The sequence below is a fragment of the Vigna umbellata genome, chromosome 1 (assembly GCF_029865625.1).
Source record: "Vigna umbellata cultivar VRB3 chromosome 1, Vumbellata_1.0, whole genome shotgun sequence".
Lineage (NCBI taxonomy): Eukaryota > Viridiplantae > Streptophyta > Magnoliopsida > Fabales > Fabaceae > Vigna > Vigna umbellata.
In genome coordinates, this window is record NC_142165.1 from 1,389,006 (window position 1) to 1,410,434 (window position 21,429).

General features: G+C 37.4%; 1 protein-coding gene, 1 long non-coding RNA gene and 1 pseudogene across 2 annotated transcripts; 2 read left to right on the plus strand and 1 right to left on the minus strand.

Annotated features, from left to right (window-relative positions):
- Positions 1-3,046, plus strand: LOC148204368 (uncharacterized). The gene is made up of 3 exons (XR_015783959.1): positions 1-527; positions 613-850; positions 2,846-3,046. It is a non-coding gene; the product is annotated as an uncharacterized LOC148204368 (long non-coding RNA).
- Positions 3,047-8,908: 5,862 nt separating this feature from the next.
- LOC124823963 (WAT1-related protein At1g09380-like) lies at positions 8,909-13,009 on the plus strand. Its single transcript, XM_088105608.1, has 7 exons — positions 8,909-9,051; positions 11,542-11,604; positions 11,701-11,817; positions 11,918-12,149; positions 12,232-12,390; positions 12,476-12,627; positions 12,764-13,009. The coding sequence occupies exons 3-7, from the start codon at positions 11,702-11,704 to the stop codon at positions 12,981-12,983; spliced, it is 879 nt and encodes a 292-aa protein (XP_087961734.1). The 5' UTR covers positions 8,909-9,051; positions 11,542-11,604; position 11,701; the 3' UTR covers positions 12,984-13,009.
- Positions 13,010-16,813: 3,804 nt separating this feature from the next.
- On the minus strand, positions 16,814-20,216 carry LOC148204369 (uncharacterized; annotated as a pseudogene).
- Between the last annotated feature and the right edge of the window lie 1,213 nt (positions 20,217-21,429).

The following is a 21,429-nucleotide window of genomic DNA, read 5'->3' on the forward strand; positions in this document are numbered from 1 at the left end:
AAGTATGTTGAGTCTCTCTCTAGGTTTAATATTCCCTGTCGATGTTCAACGTTTGTGTCAGTTCGACATGAATATATTTCATGCCATCATAGGTTGTCTAGGTCAAAACAGAAGTGATATATAAACCAAGAAAACCACAGAAAAGACCAAACACTTAACTTTCGGCCACGTAATTCAACACTGGCTCAGATGCTACCAACTCTAGTTTGCGTCACAATTCTTAACTTATTATGGTTTGTTGACACCAGAACTTTCTCCTAAGCAATTTGCTCTAACATCGGTACTTCCTCATTTGGAAATATTCACTCCTGGCATTCTAACACGGCACCAACCTTAATTACCTCACGAAAAACGTCCCAATCTAACTATTTAGTTACGACATATGATCACTGTCACACAACGGCTTTCCTAAGATATATAACACTTTTTCTTTCATGTGTGTTGCGTTTGTGGCCATGTTCATTTCCCTTACAAGTTTTCCAACACTTTTTCTTCTCTTCTTCAGGTGACATATACAGTTACATAAGGTGCCGATGTCCAAAACCTTACACATCTTGTGTTATGTTATAAAGATAGAGTTTTATTGACTGTTTTTTTTTTTGCTTTTCTCAGAGGGAGACATGAGTGACATGGAGAGAGCAATGGAAGAAAAGAAAAGGAGGGGTTTGAGGGATTGTTTCACATCATGGCAGGTTGTATTGAGCATGATAATGGTGCAAGGTTTTATGACAGGGATGCAGCTTCTTTCAAGGGTCATTTTGGTTCAGGGTTCCTTCATCTTTTCACTCATTGCATATCGCCATATTGTTGCTGCATTTTGTGTTGCACCTTTTGCTCTTTACTTTGAGAGGTATGTTTTTCATTCTATTTATTACTTCTTCATTATTTTTCTCTTATTTCTATATTTATTAACTTCTTTTTAATTACTGTTTTGTTTGGCCTAACCTTTTTTTAATGTAGAAAATAATTTAAAATGAAGTTCGTATACAAGAGTTCTCAAGTAAAATACAACTGCTTTTGGTTTCAAACTCCCACAAGTCACAACCTACTAACTACTATCCCCTGTTTGCTTCTTCTGAATAATCTTCTATTAGGGTTTAAGATCTTCTAATGTAGTTCTTTCTCATGTTATTTTCCTTTTTCATTCTTTCAATTTTTTTAAATCTAGTTGTCTTTTTCATAGCAAAAATATAACTTGGTTTTAAAAGGGTTTAGTTACTTGCCATTCCAAAAAAATTATACTCGTTTTACATTCATTAATATTTTATCTTCTATCTCTCTTTTTTCTTATAAATATAAAAAGTTTACTTTTTTAAATGATTTATATTACTCCTAAAAGTTGTTATCAAGTAATTGTATTGGGTGTAAAAAAACATTTATCTTGATGTATTCTATTTAATTTTCGTCTTTCTGTAGAGAAGAATGATGGTAGACATAAAAAAAATCCTTAAATAATAATCAAATTTAAAGACGAAAAATAACTAGTTATAATTAACTAAATTCAACACTATTTTATAAATTGATTAAAAATTATTAATATTTAAATTAGTCTTTAATATTAAAAAAGTTATAATTGATTTCTAAGTTAAAGTTTAAACCGATCCCTAAATATCAAGATTTTAGTTACTTTCTATTATTCATTATAAATTAGCTATAGTTTGAAAATTAAAACTAATTTAGAATCAATAAAAATAAATGTTAAAACTAGATAATGTTAAAAGCCAATTTAAATTTTAGTTCATAGAAGTTGTAATTTTTTTTATTAGTAATAGATACTATTTTATATATCAGTAGTTTTTAATTTATAACTAAAACGCAATGAGTAACATTTTTATCTCTAAATTTGATTATTATTTAATTATTTTTTAGTAAACGTTTTATCAACAAAAAAAATAAACATCCATAAATTTCACTTTTATGTAAATTCTAAATAGGTATGAACTTTCTTATATTTTTAATAAAATTTTATTCATCTCTTTTGTTTAATTTGAAAGTACAACCTTCACCGAATCATAAATAAAAAATTTGGAAAATTTAATGAATTTAATCATATATTTTATAATTATTTATTATTTTATTTTAAAATATATTTTATTTAAAAAAAAAGTATAACTTTTTATATTTCAATAAATACAATTTATGATGACAATATAATTTTTATGATAATTGTAATACATAATAATAATAATAATTAAAAACTAACTCTTTTGACAAAAATCTTTATATTTTGACATTTTAATTTCTATAACTTTTTATTTGTTATAATCAATAAGACATTTAAATAAAATAATAAAGAGGAGTTTAATTTATTAAAATATAAACAAAGTGGTATATATGAGAGAAATAAACATCTATTTAAAAATTAGAAAAGATGTGAGTATTATTTTATTAAAAACATAAAAACTATGAATTTATATTTTAAAATAAAGGAAAACATAGATGTCATTCAGTATAATTTGAGAATAGGTAAATACAATTCTCCTATAGAATGGCATGTTTATTTATATTGTTTTGAAAAGGATTTAAAACAATTAAAAGTAGTAATACAAATATTTTATCTTAGGGACATAAATCTAACTCATAAATAGACATAAAAATAAAATAATTTAATATCTTAAATGTAAGGTCCTGAGAATTTTATGGGCTACGGGGCCCTATTTCTTGAGGCAGCCAGGCCCAAAAGGCCAAAGGCACCCTGAAACTTAGAAGGAGTCCCTTCATTCTCCAACTCTGAACTAATTTCAGTCTCCCTTTCTCTCTCTAGACTCATCTTCATTTCCTTCTTCTTCTTGCTCTGACTTCTCTCTACCTTTCCACCACTTTCCACCGTTGAAATTTCGAATAGGTGGTGTCCTTTCGCTCACGGAGTTGAGAGCTTCCCCTCCATCCGATTAAATTTCCATTTGAGCGGGTGGTTGTAGGGCACTGTTTGGGTCTTCACTGTGAAGGCACTGTTAGGGCACTATAGCTGGTTGTACTGCTCAACTTCAAGGTAAGGGGAGCTAGTTCTTTGTTTGAAATTATTTTGAGATATCTGCATGTTAAGTCCTGAATTGGTGTGTTGACTTGAACTGCTATGTACTGTTTAATTATGTTTTGTGATGAGCATGTTGATTTGTATCTACTGGATGTGTGGAAGTTATGTAACCATAGTGTGCTGAACTTTGTTTGACTTGAATGAGCATTACGTTGGCTGTACTGGGTTTCTGGATTTGAGTAAGATCTCTGGGAAATAATTAAAATGGATGGTGAGTGGATACATGTACTGCTTTAGGTTACTGTGAGGGAAGTGGAGTACTAAAATTGGGTGAATGGGGTCTAGAGTACTATAAGGCAATTAGGACTTGTTGAGAGCACTGTGTTGGTAGGATAGAAGAATCTTAAAAACCTGAGTTGGCACATCCCTGATCATAGAGCAGCCCTGGCCTGGTCCAGTACGTTGTGACTAGTCATATGTGTTGGCGGCGAAGGTGAGACTGATGCGTTCAGACATCTGATTCTTCTCCGGTGACCAATTGGGCAGTTGGGATAGTTTAGTTGAGTCAACAGAACTGGTGAGGGGTTAGAGAACTGAGTAAGTCCTGAGATAATGGTTGAGATGAGAATGTGTTCATAAGTGGCAAGGATTGATGCTTTAAATGGTAAAACTGAATTTAATCACTTTACATTAATACTAGGGAGGGTTTGGATCATCTAGACAAGAAGAATTACCAGTAATAATCGAATAAGAGGTCTTAGAAATTAACCAAGAGTCCTAGAAATGGTAAGGGTTAGTGTAAGTGAGTGATTATGCAGAATTCACGTACTGCAGATTATGCAGTGTCGCTATGCGAGTTGTCTCGCATAGCGAGACCCTGAAAAGGGGTACTCACTGTTTTGGAAATTCGCTGTGCGAGTTAGTGCGCTGTGCGAATTTCGAGAGGGTGATGCTCACTGTTTTTGGACTCGCCATGGCGAATCCTGTCGCTATGCGACTGGTGGTGGTTTAGGATCACTGCCTATTTAATTCGAAGAGCGAGTGAGGTGCATAGCGAGAGGTTTGAAGTGATGTACGCTGCGAATCAATTCGCCATGCGAAATAGGGTGCGCTATGCGAATTTTAGCGGTCCTTTTGTCTGGGAAATTCGCACAGCGCACAAGGGGGGGTGCGCTGAGCGAATTATGTGTCGCAGGTTGAGTGTTTTTGGTGTTTTTGATGTTTTGGGAGTTCCGGATGTCCGTTTTGGACGTTCTTTAGTTTGTTCTGGGGGTTTTTGACCCTTTCGGATCCATTGGTGAGGGTCTCCAAGCTGTTTGAATTACTTAGGTATTGAACATTAAAAGTCCTAAAGAAGTTTGTGTTAATACGTGATGGTTTTGTGAAAGTATGTAATTTATGAGTTGTGTTTATGACATGGTTGATGTTGTATGATGATGTAAATGAATATGAAGAGGACATCTCGGGGAGAGATGGATGAAAGTGATGTGTGGGGTGATGATGTTGTTCTGTATAACTGTATGGAGCTTTGAACTGGTATGTCTATCCCTAAACTCAAAGCATTGTTCATGCTCAAATAGAGAAGGACAATGTGAGTGGTGAGAGTAGAGGGAGGTCCTCGTCTATAGTCTTAGAGTTTAGACATAGACAGATTTGGGGGATTTACCTTGCTAGTGTTGGGGAGTGCCAGCTGAACTACGCAAGAGCAAAGACGACCAATAGTTCGACAGTTATACAAATCCGGATGAGTCGTGTGTTGGGGATTTACCTTGTATAGTGTTGGAGAAAGACCAGCTGAACTATGCGAGTGTAAATATGAGTCGTGTGTTGGGGATTTACCTTGTATAGTGTTGGAGAAAGACCAGCTGAACTATGCGAGTGTAAATATGAGTCGTGTGAGGTTATGAAATGTGGGTTATGAGTATACTTTAATTTTTTTTGTATATGTATCTATGTATGATGACATGAATTAACTGTGTTATGAGATAACATGCTTTTTATATCTAGCTCACCCTTGCATTGTATGTGTTGCATGTGTTTGTCTTCTCCCTTGCGATGATCATCCAATCCTTTGGATGTGAGCAGTAGGTGATGATGTACCATTGGAGCAAGCTTTGGAAGTTGAGGAAGACCCAACCCCTAGTGCTTAGGATTTCTACTAGCTCTTATTTTAAATAGCTCTTTAATTTGGAAGACTTCTAGCCTTCATTTTATCATGATCTGTATTTTTGGAAACACTCTTTAGGTCCCATTGAATCTTTATTCAATCATGTATTTTGGAGAATTATGAACTTGTTCTTAAGTTTTAAGACTTCCCAGCCAGACTTGGATAACTGTACTCCTTAATCCTATCTATTGTGTACTCTTAACTGCTTTCTATTATTATAATCGATACATTCTACATATATACATTGCTATATATTTTGGGATGTCACATTTATGGTATCAGAGCAGTTTGTCCTTAGGATGACCTGTGAGTTGAGGGCTTGTCGTGTCTTCTCTGTGAAGAATTGAGTGTAAATGGTATAATTTACCATTTCCTCCAAGTCTAGATAGTATAGTATTGTATCTAACTGGAGGTTTTGAGAACAGAAAACGTCTTGATAGGAGTGATGAGGGTGCACACTCATGACTTTTACCATAGATGATTTTCCTTTCTTAATTCTGAAGGTTTGAGGTAAGAAAGAGTTAGGGTTCCAGTGTTGTTTCCTGTAGTAATTCCTGTCTTGTTCTTGCCTTTGTAGTGGTGTAATGTGCTCTATAGTAGTAGAGGAATGCAGATTCAAGGACAACTTGAGTTGTATACCTTTATTAGAATTGGTTTAAGCCTTTGAGACAAATTCTTGCCTTGAAGATAAGGAGTTAGAAGACCATAATCTAGGTTTCACAAGACACGTGAAGATATTGGAATTTAGAAGTAATGTTTTTGGGTGAAGAAAAAGTTCTCAAGAACAGAGTCAGAAGATCAGCTATCGTACGTTCCACAAGAAGAGTGGAGTTCGAAGGCTAGATTAAGAGGAGCTTTGGATAAGCATGGATGTAGCAAGGTTTGATCATTGGCTGAGATAAGAGATTTCGAGTGTTGAAGGAAGAAGTAGATCAGAATGTCAGTTTGGTAGGAAAGTATAAGGTTAGAGAATAGCACAGTGGATGAAGAAATGAGGAGAAAAGGTTTTAGAACAAATGACGAAGGGTGGTCACAATATAAGTTGTGAAAGAGGATGTCGCGAATGATCAGAGTTTAGGTTAATTGAGATGTTCAAAGTTATGAAGTTGCATGCTATGATAAGTTCAATTTTCATCGAATGTGGTTTTATGGTGATGTTCAACGACCGGCTGAGTCAATCAAGATAGAAGGGGATGTTGAATGATGGGTTGCAAAAGGCAGTGAGTTGGTAAGTTCAGATAAGGTCAGAGGATTGGTGTTGCTGGTTAAGGGTATTTTGAGATTTAAAGGATTCAAGATAGGGTCTATATTTCGGAAGATTCAGAGTTGAAGAGGGGAATTATTGAAGAAGAAGGTTTTAAGTTAATTTGGTTGGAAGAAGTGCATGAAGAATTCTAAGTGATGTGGCATTTGTGGAGTTAACCTAAGGGCTCGAGTTTGAAAGTTATATAAAGTGGTTTCTTGGCAAGGAAGGAAAGCGAAGATGGTGCATCGAGTATAGTGAATAAAAGATGGAAGCAAGTGTTATGGGAATCCAAGATGTTTGAAAATTGTAAGGGAAAACGAGATGGCGTTGTTCCTTCATACATTTGAGGTGTGATCATAAGGGAGGATGAATTGTTTCAATTCGATTTTGGGTGGCTATGGTCTTTAAAAGAAGTGTTGTTTTTTTTTAGAAAGAGAATAAATGGGTAGGTATTAGACGTGGTTCAAGTTATAAATGAGAAGAAGAAGGGTTGTCGAAGTCAGATGATTCTAGTAAGGATGAGTGGAGAAGAGAAGATAAATCTTTTGAGTGTAAGGGTTTCGGTTGGTGTTCTGTGACAAGTATGAGATTTTTTATATTTTGGAGAAGTGGAATTCATTTTGGAGTGGGGTCTTAGGCAGCACCGGTTATGTATTGTTCTTGTTGAAGTTGAGTAGTATAAGAGGAAGGTGGAGTTTTAGTTAGAGCAGCAATGTTTGGGCTCAGTGTAATCGTAGGGAGAACTACGAGGTTGAAGAATCTCAGAAGAGAAATAGAGGACAAGTTGGAACAATCTAATATAAGTCATAACGATCAGGAGTGATTTCGAGCATGTTCGTTCTGTGGAGTAGAAGGTAGTATTGAAAAAAAAAAAAAGGAAATGGCAAGGATATCATGGAAGTTTTGAAGAAGGTTTTTCAAGGGCGATCATGTTTGGGTTACGATTGACGTAATGAAGTGTTCTTTGAGTCAACTAGTGAACAAGGGGGTGTGAGGAATCAGAGTAGCGCAGCGGATGATGGTGAGCATGTTATTGTCAGTAATAGGTATGCATGAAGAGCTTTCAAAATTGTGGATTGGTGGTTTGTGAGGGACGAGCTCTTTGAAACAGTATTGATGTTGTTATATGAGCATGAGTTGGGAGTGTTTGGTAATCTTCAAGAGTCAGAAGTGAGTTTAGGTGTGAAAGAAACATGTATCAAGCAGGGAAGATAAGTGAGCCTTGGGTTTCAAGCTTCAGGGTCAACTTTAAAGTAAGGAAGTATTAATGAATTTGGAACATGAAGAGTGGGTCGGTGGACGAGAAAGATGATTTAAGTTATGGTTTTGAGTTATGGTGGCAATCCAAAGGTAGGGAAATGTTAATAGAAGGGTTGCACAAAGAGAAGATTCAAGTTCTTGGTTTGACAAGTATTGAATAAGAGTTGGTTAAAGAATATGATGATTGGGGTCTATAGTGAAGCTGTAAAGTGATTTTGTTAGTATAGTTGAAATACTATAACTAGTGGGTTTCTCAAAATGGTTGAGAAAGCGCAGGTTGGACAATCCTAGTTTGAGATGTATCATGAGTTGGCTTGATACCGATCAAGCTAGTGATCTCAAGTTGAAGAGGTTACAAATCTAAGTATGAGTGCAAGCTAGTGGATCAAGAGTTACATATGGTTCAAGTTAGTGAGATAACGAAGTGAAGATAGAGTGCTCAAATTGGTTTTCTCGCTGCAACAGAGTAAAGATTTAATTTGGTAATCGGGTAGTATAGCTGGAAACTATGTGAAGATCAGTAAAGCAATGTGAAGTCCTCAGAATGGATGTGGTTAAAGGTGATCAAGAGCATAACAGACGGTAGTTAAATCAGAAGCGGTAATGATCAAGTCAATGGTGTGGTGGTTCTTAGAAGAAGTAAGAGGAGGTAAATGAGTATGAGTCAAGGGTTAAATTGAAGACTAGATTAGTGGAAGTCTCAAAAGAAATTTACAAGAAGTAGCGGAAGATTGATAAGTGGTTAGCAGTGTGGCAGACACCATAGGATTGGTTATATGAAAGAAAGGTACTTAAAAGTTGAGGCGTATAGGTTTAGAATTGTTTTGAGAATAATGGCTAAACCAATCTACACTGTTGAGCATTAGAGCATTTTAGTACAGAGGCAGTATTTCATTGTTGGTGAAGTTGAGGGGAGTAGTATTTCGTCAAAATAAGTGGTGGTTCCAGAGTCTGTGATGAAGATGGATTATTCCTTCTAGTTGGTAAGTCTAATTTTCGAGGTCGAAAATTTTTGAAGTGTGGGAGAATGTAAGGTCCTGAGAATTTTATGGGCTACGGGGCCCTATTTCTTGAGGCAGCCAGGCCCAAAAGGCCAAAGGCACCCTGAAACTTAGAAGGAGTCCCTTCATTCTCCAACTCTGAACTAATTTCAGTCTCCCTTTCTCTCTCTAGACTCATCTTCATTTCCTTCTTCTTCTTGCTCTGACTTCTCTCTACCTTTCCACCACTTTCCACCGTTGAAATTTCGAATAGGTGGTGTCCTTTCGCTCACGGAGTTGAGAGCTTCCCCTCCATCCGATTAAATTTCCATTTGAGCGGGTGGTTGTAGGGCACTGTTTGGGTCTTCACTGTGAAGGCACTGTTAGGGCACTATAGCTGGTTGTACTGCTCAACTTCAAGGTAAGGGGAGCTAGTTCTTTGTTTGAAATTATTTTGAGATATCTGCATGTTAAGTCCTGAATTGGTGTGTTGACTTGAACTGCTATGTACTGTTTAATTATGTTTTGTGATGAGCATGTTGATTTGTATCTACTGGATGTGTGGAAGTTATGTAACCATAGTGTGCTGAACTTTGTTTGACTTGAATGAGCATTACGTTGGCTGTACTGGGTTTCTGGATTTGAGTAAGATCTCTGGGAAATAATTAAAATGGATGGTGAGTGGATACATGTACTGCTTTAGGTTACTGTGAGGGAAGTGGAGTACTAAAATTGGGTGAATGGGGTCTAGAGTACTATAAGGCAATTAGGACTTGTTGAGAGCACTGTGTTGGTAGGATAGAAGAATCTTAAAAACCTGAGTTGGCACATCCCTGATCATAGAGCAGCCCTGGCCTGGTCCAGTACGTTGTGACTAGTCATATGTGTTGGCGGCGAAGGTGAGACTGATGCGTTCAGACATCTGATTCTTCTCCGGTGACCAATTGGGCAGTTGGGATAGTTTAGTTGAGTCAACAGAACTGGTGAGGGGTCAGAGAACTGAGTAAGTCCTGAGATAATGGTTGAGATGAGAATGTGTTCATAAGTGGCAAGGATTGATGCTTTAAATGGTAAAACTGAATTTAATCACTTTACATTAATACTAGGGAGGGTTTGGATCATCTAGACAAGAAGAATTACCAGTAATAATCGAATAAGAGGTCTTAGAAATTAACCAAGAGTCCTAGAAATGGTAAGGGTTAGTGTAAGTGAGTGATTATGCAGAATTCACGTACTGCAGATTATGCAGTGTCGCTATGCGAGTTGTCTCGCATAGCGAGACCCTGAAAAGGGGTACTCACTGTTTTGGAAATTCGCTGTGCGAGTTAGTGCGCTGTGCGAATTTCGAGAGGGTGATGCTCACTGTTTTTGGACTCGCCATGGCGAATCCTGTCGCTATGCGACTGGTGGTGGTTTAGGATCACTGCCTATTTAATTCGAAGAGCGAGTGAGGTGCATAGCGAGAGGTTTGAAGTGATGTACGCTGCGAATCAATTCGCCATGCGAAATAGGGTGCGCTATGCGAATTTTAGCGGTCCTTTTGTCTGGGAAATTCGCACAGCGCACAAGGGGGGGTGCGCTGAGCGAATTATGTGTCGCAGGTTGAGTGTTTTTGGTGTTTTTGATGTTTTGGGAGTTCCGGATGTCCGTTTTGGACGTTCTTTAGTTCGTTCTGGGGGTTTTTGACCCTTTCGGATCCATTGGTGAGGGTCTCCAAGCTGTTTGAATTACTTAGGTATTGAACATTAAAAGTCCTAAAGAAGTTTGTGTTAATACGTGATGGTTTTGTGAAAGTATGTAATTTATGAGTTGTGTTTATGACATGGTTGATGTTGTATGATGATGTAAATGAATATGAAGAGGACATCTCGGGGAGAGATGGATGAAAGTGATGTGTGGGGTGATGATGTTGTTCTGTATAACTGTATGGAGCTTTGAACTGGTATGTCTATCCCTAAACTCAAAGCATTGTTCATGCTCAAATAGAGAAGGACAATGTGAGTGGTGAGAGTAGAGGGAGGTCCTCGTCTATAGTCTTAGAGTTTAGACATAGACAGATTTGGGGGATTTACCTTGCTAGTGTTGGGGAGTGCCAGCTGAACTACGCAAGAGCAAAGACGACCAATAGTTCGACAGTTATACAAATCCGGATGAGTCGTGTGTTGGGGATTTACCTTGTATAGTGTTGGAGAAAGACCAGCTGAACTATGCGAGTGTAAATATGAGTCGTGTGTTGGGGATTTACCTTGTATAGTGTTGGAGAAAGACCAGCTGAACTATGCGAGTGTAAATATGAGTCGTGTGAGGTTATGAAATGTGGGTTATGAGTATACTTTAATTTTTTTTGTATATGTATCTATGTATGATGACATGAATTAACTGTGTTATGAGATAACATGCTTTTTATATCTAGCTCACCCTTGCATTGTATGTGTTGCATGTGTTTGTCTTCTCCCTTGCGATGATCATCCAATCCTTTGGATGTGAGCAGTAGGTGATGATGTACCATTGGAGCAAGCTTTGGAAGTTGAGGAAGACCCAACCCCTAGTGCTTAGGATTTCTACTAGCTCTTATTTTAAATAGCTCTTTAATTTGGAAGACTTCTAGCCTTCATTTTATCATGATCTGTATTTTTGGAAACACTCTTTAGGTCCCATTGAATCTTTATTCAATCATGTATTTTGGAGAATTATGAACTTGTTCTTAAGTTTTAAGACTTCCCAGCCAGACTTGGATAACTGTACTCCTTAATCCTATCTATTGTGTACTCTTAACTGCTTTCTATTATTATAATCGATACATTCTACATATATACATTGCTATATATTTTGGGATGTCACATTAAACACATAAAAGTAAAATTATATTTTCTGATCTTTTAGTTGCAAATGATTTGGGTTGTAAATGCAGAGACCGCACAGTGAGTTTTACTCCCAAAGTTTGGTTTTGGCTCTTCGTTAACGCATTGGTTGGGTACGAATTCTTCACTTACTATTATGCTTTTCTTACAGTGTGATATATAAACTATATCATTATGCTTTTCTAAGACTGTGATGGCACCAATTACAGAATGACTCTGGCTCAAGGCTTATTCTATTATGGGCTGAGAGATACTTCAGCTACTTACTCTGTTAACTTTCTCAACATGGTTCCAATATGCACATTCCTCACCTCAGTCATTTGCAGGTATAAACAACATGATTATAACTATACCAATTATATTATAATCTATATAAAAAGTATTACTTGTTATTCAATACTCTCATTAGTTGATGAATCAATGTAGATTGGAGAAATTAGGGCTGAAAAATTGGAGTGGTAGAACTAAGTGTGCAGGGGCAATTTTGTGTGTTGGTGGAGCATTACTTACCAGTCTTTACAAAGGCAAACAATTTTATCTTTTTCATCATAGTCATCATGCTCAAACTGTTGTTGCAGCACATCCAACTCACATGCTTCGGGGTACTTTCCTTTTGATCGGCAGCTGCTTCTCATACACAGCTTGGTTTCTTCTACAAGTATATATCTCATTCTTTATTTTCAATTCTCTGTCACTATATATTTTCCTTCTCAAATTGCTATCTTCATTTCATTAAACAGGTCCAATTGCTTAAAGTATTTCCACTTAGGTATTGGGCAACAATGCTATCATGCGTTATAGCAGCAATTCAAGCAGGAATCGTAGGGGTCTGCATAGATTCTAGTAAAGCTGCTTGGAGATTAGAGTGGAATCTACAACTGCTCACCATAATCTACTCTGTAATATATATTCTTTACAAAAGTCATTTATGGCATAGTTTCTAAATTGATGAACATTTTCTCAAGTGATTATTTATTTGTGTAGGGAGCACTGGCTACTGCTGCTACATTCTGCATACTATCTTGGGCAATAACAATCAAAGGACCTACTTATCCTTCGATGTTCAATCCCCTCTCTCTTATTTTTGTGGCCTTTTCAGAAGCTCTCATTCTCGGACAACCACTGACCATTGGAACGTACGAATATTTCTACTTGTAGACATTCTTCAAATCTGTCTAAAGAATAACCTTGAATATAACTTTTGTTCTACTCAATATTGTAGCTTTTGTATGGCACACAGAAAACAAAACACTCACGTACTTCTACATGCAGGTTGTTGGGCATGGTTTTGATCATAGTTGGGTTGTACTCCTTCTTGTGGGGAAAAAGAAATGAGAAAATGGGCATCACTCAACAGCCAATCGTTGCAGCTGCAGAAGTGTCAAATATCTCTGATTTGATTGCTGGGGCAGAATCAACAGCTACAGTAGTGCCAAGTTCTTCACCGCTGAATACTCTGGATTTGGAACATGATGCTCCTCATAAAAATTGAAAAGGAAAACTTCATTTTTACTTATGTTGGCCTAAAAAAAAATCTACAATGATAAATCAATGCTTAATGTAAATAAATTTTGTTTGCAACTTATTTTCAATTCACTCACTTCCTTTATATATATATATATATATATATATATATATATATATATATATATATATATATATATATATATATATATATATATATATATATATATATTACTATCAAAAACAGGCTACTTGGTATGATCCAAACCGACCCACCACGGATTAACTACTTAGTGAGCTTTCCTTATTCAACTCATTTATTAGCGAATAAAAAAAATCGAACCTAATCCGACCCACCACGGATTGATAGGTTAAACGGGTTTACCTTCTTAACTTTTTTTCATTCTCTTCTTTTGGATTCCTGTAATAAGTTACTTTGATCGATTAAATTGAAATCATAATAATTGGACCAATTGATATAAAAAAGGATTTTGCATAGGCTGAATAAGGGTTTGAGTTGCAATGTTTTTTTGTTTCATTGAATAATTAATTAATTTCATTTTATTAAAACAAATAGGTGGATTGGTGAGCCAACTCGGCTTACCACGGGTTCAATCCAAGTGAGCCGGATTTTTAGTGAGCTACGTCAAAATTGACTCACATAAAAATTTCACATTTTTTTTCAATCCGACCCGAATGAGAGAGCTTTCCATGGATGAAAAAATAGGTGGGTTGGTGAGCCAACCCGGCTCATCACGGCTCATCAAAATTTCACATTTTTCTTCACCTAAGAAAGGAAAAACACTATAGATGAAAATGGAAGACCCAAGGAGGAATGAGAGAGCTTCACAACATCCTAAACAACCTCCAAGGGCCTTTGTCATTCGCCTTAGGTCAAGAGTGAGGTGTGGGATGAAGAGGATCCCCAAAACCTCACGAGAAACATGTTTAAATAACTCATTTTGACATTTTAGCGATGCCATCGCTCAACTCTATATCATTATCGTTGAGCGTCATTAGTTAAAACACAAAAGAAGTTCTTTGTCAAACCATCACTTAGTGTCATTCTTCACCTCTTAGCTCTACCTTGGTGGCGCTCAGTCCATCTATTCCACCACTCAACCTTAGGTAATTTAACAACACTTTGAATTTTAAGCACTAGTGTGATCCCAAATGCAACGTGGGTATTTGCTTCGAATTAATCTTTTCTTGTCCAAAAACATGCTCCCTTGAGTTCTTGTTAGTTTTCCTCCACTATAATTGTTTTGTATTCACTTATTTTACACTTATACACAAAGATATTAAAGGTAAAACAAGCATAAAATAACTAAAATACAAAACAATACAAAATATACTAAATTTAAGGATACAACAAGATTAAAACTAGGAAAAAGTTAATTTATTCATGACAATAGACACATAGAAGCAGATAAAAATTGACGTTATTAGCGAACTCCTCTAGTCCGAGCTCCTTTAGACTGATCAGGTCGAGCTTCTCTGGTCTAAGTTTCCCAGGATTGACCACTCTAGGTTGAACAACTCTTGGCAAAGTTCCTCTGGGTCGAGCTCTTGTGAATCGACTACTCTTGGCCGACCACTCGGGGCCAACCTCTTAGACATCACCTCATGGCCGACCACCTGATGACAACTTCCTTGAGATAGGTTGGGCCAAAGCATAGAAGGATGCAAGAAGATGATCCCTATGGTGGATATGGTTGCAGAAATGTGGTGGAAAGGAGTAATATGATGCGCAAATGGTGGTGGTTAGGTCATGATTTTGAGCTAGGTAATGAAGATGGAGTGTAGTTGGATGGTTCAAGGAGATGTTAGGCCAACTCCATGAGGTAGGTGACTAGAAGGACCTCTAAGGTTGTTCTAGTCTTGATCAAGGAAGTGTATGACTATAATTTGGCAGCATAACATTACTTAAATCCAAGATGAAATACAAGGGTGGAGACACCTTTATTTGTAGGCCAAGGGTGTCTCCTTTCTAACCCTAAAAACATCTTTTGAAAACCAAAACTCAAACCCTAGCCACCAAGCTATCCTTGGCCGAACTCTGCATGCCAATGGGAGGGAGACAAGTGGCACATTTCCTCTCCAATGGTGGAGGGACATGTGGCCACTACCAAAAAGAAAAACTCTCCACTCCTAAGGTGACACGTGGTTACCATTTTAAAAGCAAATCCTCTCCAATGGTTGCATGAAACATGACAGATACTTTCCACTTGGTTTGGATATCTAACTAAGGGAAAGTCTTATGCTACTTAGGCCTTAATACAAGCCTTAATCAAACCTACACTATATGGTCAAATACAAGGCTTAAATCCAATACTACTCCTTCTTCCATGATGGCCTATGAGAAAGAGCTTGCTTCACCGTGCATAGATGATTATAGCTTTTCCTTGAAAATGCTTGGGCCATGGCTAGGGGTATTCCATCACCACCCTAACCAAACAGCATGGTCGGCCAATTACACGATAGTTAGATTAACAATGGTAATGAAGAATCAACTTGTTAATGATTGTTGAGATTGTTGATAAGGGGAGCACAAGTTTAGCTTAACCCACAATCTCAATAATATTTTAGTTTTTGATGATGACAACACATAATTAATAACATATGTGTATTCTGTGTTACATGTTCCAGATTTACATGTTATATGCTTTTGATAAATGTGTTAAATCTGTTTGAGCATATATGAGAACATGTTTGAGCATAATAATCTGATGGAACCTATCAGAATGTGCCTCTGAAATAAAACGGTCCTGATCATAGTTTAGGACAAGGTTCTCCTCTTGGGCTTCTGAAGGTTGTGATCTAGAAGAAGACCCTCGGGTGGTCTTCCTCTTCTTTTCTTGTGTGCTCTTGGGAGGTGCCATCTGCAAAAATTAATAGACAGTGCAAACAATTGTGGAAGATAGGTCAGAGCAAGTGAATTACTCAAATCACAGATGCTGGCAGATGGAATTCGCTTTGCGCCAGCGTGCGCTATGCGAATTTGCACTTTCAGTAGCTGCTGTCAAGACTAATTCGCTATGCGACACGAGTCGCTGTGCGAAAATGAGAATAGATGTCTTCGCTCAGGAACCATTCGCTATGCGACAAGAGTCGCTGTGCGAATTTCGTATCAGAAATCAAACATGTTATTCGCTATGCGAGTTTCTCGCTAAGCGAATTTCACATCAGAAAACCAAACCTATAATTCGCTATGCGAATCCATCGCCTAGCGCGAGACATTGCAGAGCACATCCATCAGAGATCAAAGGACAAGGCAAATGCATGTTTATGCAGAAACAAATTTGGCTTGAACATTTATATGCATTATGTGGTTCAAACAGATCAAGCCAAGTAGACATAAACCCTATCATAGTCCTATGAATATTAAGAACAAAGAAGAAGGAATGGAGTAGGAGTGAAACCTGTGGAGAGTAACCAAGGATCAGAGATCAGAGAATGAAGATGCACTTGAAGAAACAGAAGCAGAGTCAAGTATGGGAAATGGTGGCAATGGAGAAATGGGCAGAGATGGAGAGTGTGTTCGCTGTGCGAAAGTGGAAGAGAAGGGTGGCAAAGGGGTTAAAATGAAAAATGGTAATTGAAAAGGGAATGGGTAAGGTTTAAAAAAAACTGAACTGAACGAGTAAATTCGCATAGCGCACCTCAGCTGTGCGCTGTGCGAATAAGCTCGTAATAAATGTCCTTCACTGACAGGTAAATTCGCATAGCGCATCTCACCTATGCGCTGTGCGAATTTTTCTCATTTTCTGCACAATCAACAAACACATATATACAAACATGTGCTAGGGTGCCTCCTAGCAAGCGCTTCTTTAACGTCACTAGCTTGACCCAGACATTTCATGGTTCAGATAAGTGAATAATTGTGGTGAGGCGTTCAACCTCTCCACCCAAATAATGTTTCAATCTTTGCCCATTTACAATCCAACTTCTATTTGAATCCTTAGAATTTGGATCCATCAATTCAATAGCACCATAAGGCTTGACTGCCTTTATCACAAAAGGACCAGACCATTTAGATTTCAACTTACCTAGAAACAGTTTGAATCTGGAATTGAACAACAATACCTGTTGTCCAGGTTGGAAGTCTCTCTTTATCAGCTTCTTATCATGGTACATCTTGACCCTTTCTTTATATTTTCTTGAAGAATCATAAGCAGTCATCCTCATTTCCTCCAACTCTTGCAACTGAAGCTTTCTTTTTCCTGCACAAAGAGAAGAATCAAAGTTAAGGAATTTTAGTGCCCAGTATGCTTTATGTTCCATCTCAACTGGGAGATGACATGACTTGCCATAAACTAACTGGAAGGGTGTTAGCCCCACAGGAGTCTTTAAAGCAGTCCTATATGCCCAAAGGACATCATCTAATTTTGCAGCCCAATCCTTTATTGATGATGAAACAGTCTTTTCAAGAATTCTTTTGATTTCCCTGTTAGAAACTTCAGCTTGGCCATTGGTTTGAGGATGATAAGGTGAGGCAATCTTGTGCCTCACATCATAGTGTGTCAAAACCTTAGCCAATTGAGTGTTACAGAAATGTGATCCTCCATCACTTATGAGGATCCTAGGTACTCCAAATCTTGAGAAGATTTGTCTTTTGAGAAATTTGACCACTGTCTTGGCATCATTCTTTTTGCATGCGGTTGCTTCCACCCACTTACTGACATAATCCACTGCTACTAAGATGTATTCATTGTTGTAGGAAGAAGGTAATGGTCCCATAAAGTCCATTCCCCAACAATCAAACACTTCAACTTCTAAAATAGCCTGCAGTGGCATCTCATGTCTTCTTGAAATGCTTCCAGTTCTTTGGCATTTGTCACAACCTTTTGCGTGAACATGTGCGTCTTTGAATAAGGTTGGCCAAAAGAACCCAGATTGAAGCACTTTAGCGGCTGTCCTTTCTCCATTATAGTGTCCTCCATATGGCGAATTTTGACAATGCCATAGGATACCAGTAGCTTCCTCTGCTGTGACACACCACCTCAGTAAGTGATCAGCACCCAACTTGAAGAGATAAGGATCATCCCAAAGATATTCTTTGGAATCATGTAAGAACTTCTTCTTTTGCTGCTAAGTCAAGTCATCAGGGAGAATTCCTGCAGCCTTAAAATTAGCCATATCTGCAAACCATGGCCTCTGTTGTATGAGCATCAGACGTTCATCGATAAATTCTCCCTTAATTTCTCCTTCTTTCTCAGTCACCTCAGTGTTAAGGAGGCGAGACAAATGATCAGCAATGACATTCTCGCTCCCCTTTTTGTCTTTTATCTCAAGATCAAATTCCTGTAACAGTAAAACCCATCTTATGAGACGTGGCTTTGAATCAGACTTTGCGAGTAAGTATTTTATGGCTGAATGGTCAGTATAAATGATCACTTTAGATCCTATCAAATAAGGTCTAAACTTTTCAAGAGCATACACAATTGCCAAAAATTCTTTTTCAGTTGTGGCATAATTTAATTGTGCACCATTCAGAACTTTACTGCCATAATGAATAACGTGAAAATCTTTGCCACGTCTCTGTCCCAATACAGCCCCAATGGCATAGTCACTAGCATCGCACATTAACTCAAAATCTTGAGTCTAATTTGGTGCAACTACAACAGGGGCTGTGACTAGCTTCTCTTTCAATATCTCAAAAGCTTTCAGACACTCATCATCAAACTCAAACTGAGTGTCTTTCACAAGCAAATTGCAAAGGGGTTTAGCAATCTTGGAAAAATCTTTTATGAATCTTCTGTAAAATCCAACATGTCCAAGAAAGCTTCTTACTCCTTTGACATTTGTAGGAGGTGGTAGCTTTTGAATCACATCAACCTTAGCTTGATCTACACCTATCCCCCTGGATGAGATCTTATGTCCTAAGACAATTCCCTCACGAACCATAAAATGACATTTTTCCCAATTCAACACAAGGTTCGTGGCAATGCATCTTTTCAAGACTACATCCAGGTTCTGCAAACATAAATCATATGATTTGCCAAAGACCGAGAAATCATCCATGAAAACTTCTATGCAATTCTCAACAAGATCAGCAAAAATGGCTAACATGCAACGTTGGAATGTGGCAGGAGCATTACATAGACCAAATGGCATCCTTCGGTATGCAAACACACCAAAGGGACAAGTGAAAGCAGTCTTTTCTTGGTCCTCAGGATTTACTATTATTTGATTGTACCCTGAATAGCCATCCAGGAAACAATAATAGGCTTGCCCTGCCAGCCTTTCCAACATTTGATCCATAAAAGGGAGAGGAAAATGATCTTTCCTGGTGGATTGATTTAATTTTCTGTAATCAATACACATTCTCCACCCTGTAACTGTTCTTGTAGGAATTAATTCATTCTTATCATTCTGAACAACAGTCATACCCCCTTTCTTAGGAACAACATGTACAGGACTCACCCAAGCACTATCAGAGATAGGATATATCATTCCTGCTTTAAGCAATTTAAGTACTTCCTTTCTGACCACCTCTTTCAAATTTGGATTCAATCTCCTCTGTGGTTGTGCTATGGGTTTGTAGTCCTCTTCCATCATAATCTTATGCATACAATACGTTGGACTTATACCTTTCAGATCAGAGATGTGCCAACCTATTGCCTTTTTATTTTCTTTTAAGATTCAACCAATTTTGCTTCATCATTCTTTGACAGAGAATTGCTTATTATCACAGGCTTCTTGGCATTTTCCTCTAAAAACACATACTTAAGATGATCAGGAAGCATTTTTAATTCCATCTTTTCCTGATCATCTAAGTGAGCCTTTTCTAATTTTTCCACTTTCACATCAGTGGATTTCACTTCTTTCAATTTTTCCAGATGTTGTGAAATCTCCTCTACTTCAGATTCTTCTTCTAAAGTAAGTTCCTCACATGAATTTATCAAGACACGCTCTAAGGGAGATTTCACAAACATCTGACTTCTCACTTTTTCAACAACATCATCCAAAACTTCAACTCTGAAACAATTTCCTCTATCTTTAGAGTGTTGCATAGCTTCTAGTACATTAAAGGTAACTATTTCATCATGTAACCTCACCTTCAGATGACCATCATCAACATCAATTATCACCCTAGCAGTCTTCATAAAAGGTCTTCCAAGTATAAGGGGGACTTCAGTATATCCATGTCAAGAATAACAAAATCCACTGGAAAAGTGAATTTGTCAACTTTCACTAAAACATCTTCAATGACTCCATATGGGTACTTGACAGACCTATCTGCTAGTTGAAGGGTCATCCTTGTTGGTTTTACTTCCATGTCCCCTATTTTCTTCAACATAGACAAAGGCATTAAATTGATGCTTGCACCTAAGTCTATTAATGCTTTTCCAATGGGAAGTTTTCCAATTGTGCATGGAATCGTAAAACTACCAGGATCTTTAAATTTTGGTGGTAAAAGATTTTGGATGATTGCACTACTGATAACAGTTGAAAAACTGTTATTTTCATGCTTAAAATTGACACAAAAAGCAACCTTTACACTTAGAAACTAGCTTGAAATCATGCTTTTCTTCATATTTTCATAAATAAGAGAGCTGGACAGGTTTATGCTTGATTTGAGTGTTTTTGTGCAGGTTTTAAGGTGAATTTGGTAAAAGAAGTGAAGAAGGAGAGAGATGGAATCAGAAAAGACATCAAAAAGTGCAAAAGGAGAAGCCGAAGTCACCGCTCAGCGGCAGTTTACCGCTGAGCAGCACTCAGGAAGTCACGGGAGGTCCGCTGAGGGGCAAAATGGCCGCTGAGGGGAAGAAACGACTCACGCACTTACCGCTGAGCGGCAATTTACCGCTGAGCGGCACTTTTATGGGCTTGGACCTAATTTTATGTAATTTACGAATAATATATAAGCTTTAGGGTTTCCTAGGGTTAGGTATCCTTGGCAGAAACGAAGCAAACACTCTCTCTTCCACCCCTTTGAAGGAGGATCTTGGATGCTCAGGCTTCCTCTTCACCTTTCTAGGGTTTTATCTTTCATTCTTTCATTGTTATTCATCTAGGTTGACCATGAATATGGTGAACTAAACTTTGTATGTTTGTTGGGGAATCAATGTAATCTTTTGAAGCTCTCATATATGGAATTTATTTTTACATCTTTTATTTAAGACCTATGCTTTCTTTCATCATTAGTTAGGGTTTTTCCTCTTTGCTTAATGCTTGCGTTGTTTAACTCATTTGATGCATGATTATTGGTTTTGTCGATACGGGCACGTACGGGGAAGTCTAGATCCGGGGAATTTCTCCCAATATTATATTGGTTGTCGTTAAGCTCCTGCAATTGATGAACTAATTATTAGGAATGCTAGGAATTGTATGAACTCGTAATTAGGGAGAAGCCTTCTTGAAAGGTACTTTAGAGAGTGGCATTAACAATGATGATTTGAATGTTGAATTCCTAATATATATGAGAGTGGATAAGATGAAATTGACCCCCAACAACATATTCATACATA

What these genes read in the sequence shown, in the direction of transcription:
- LOC124823963 (XM_088105608.1), top strand. Translation starts at nt 11,702, where the DNA reads ATGACTCTGGCTCAAGGCTTATTCTATTATGGGCTGAGAGATACTTCA. An exon ending in CAGCTTGGTTTCTTCTACAA is followed by an intron (nt 12,150 to 12,231) that starts GTATATATCTCA and finishes TTCATTAAACAG; the next exon opens with GTCCAATTGCTTAAAGTATT. An exon ending in CAACCACTGACCATTGGAAC is followed by an intron (nt 12,628 to 12,763) that starts GTACGAATATTT and finishes TTCTACATGCAG; the next exon opens with GTTGTTGGGCATGGTTTTGA.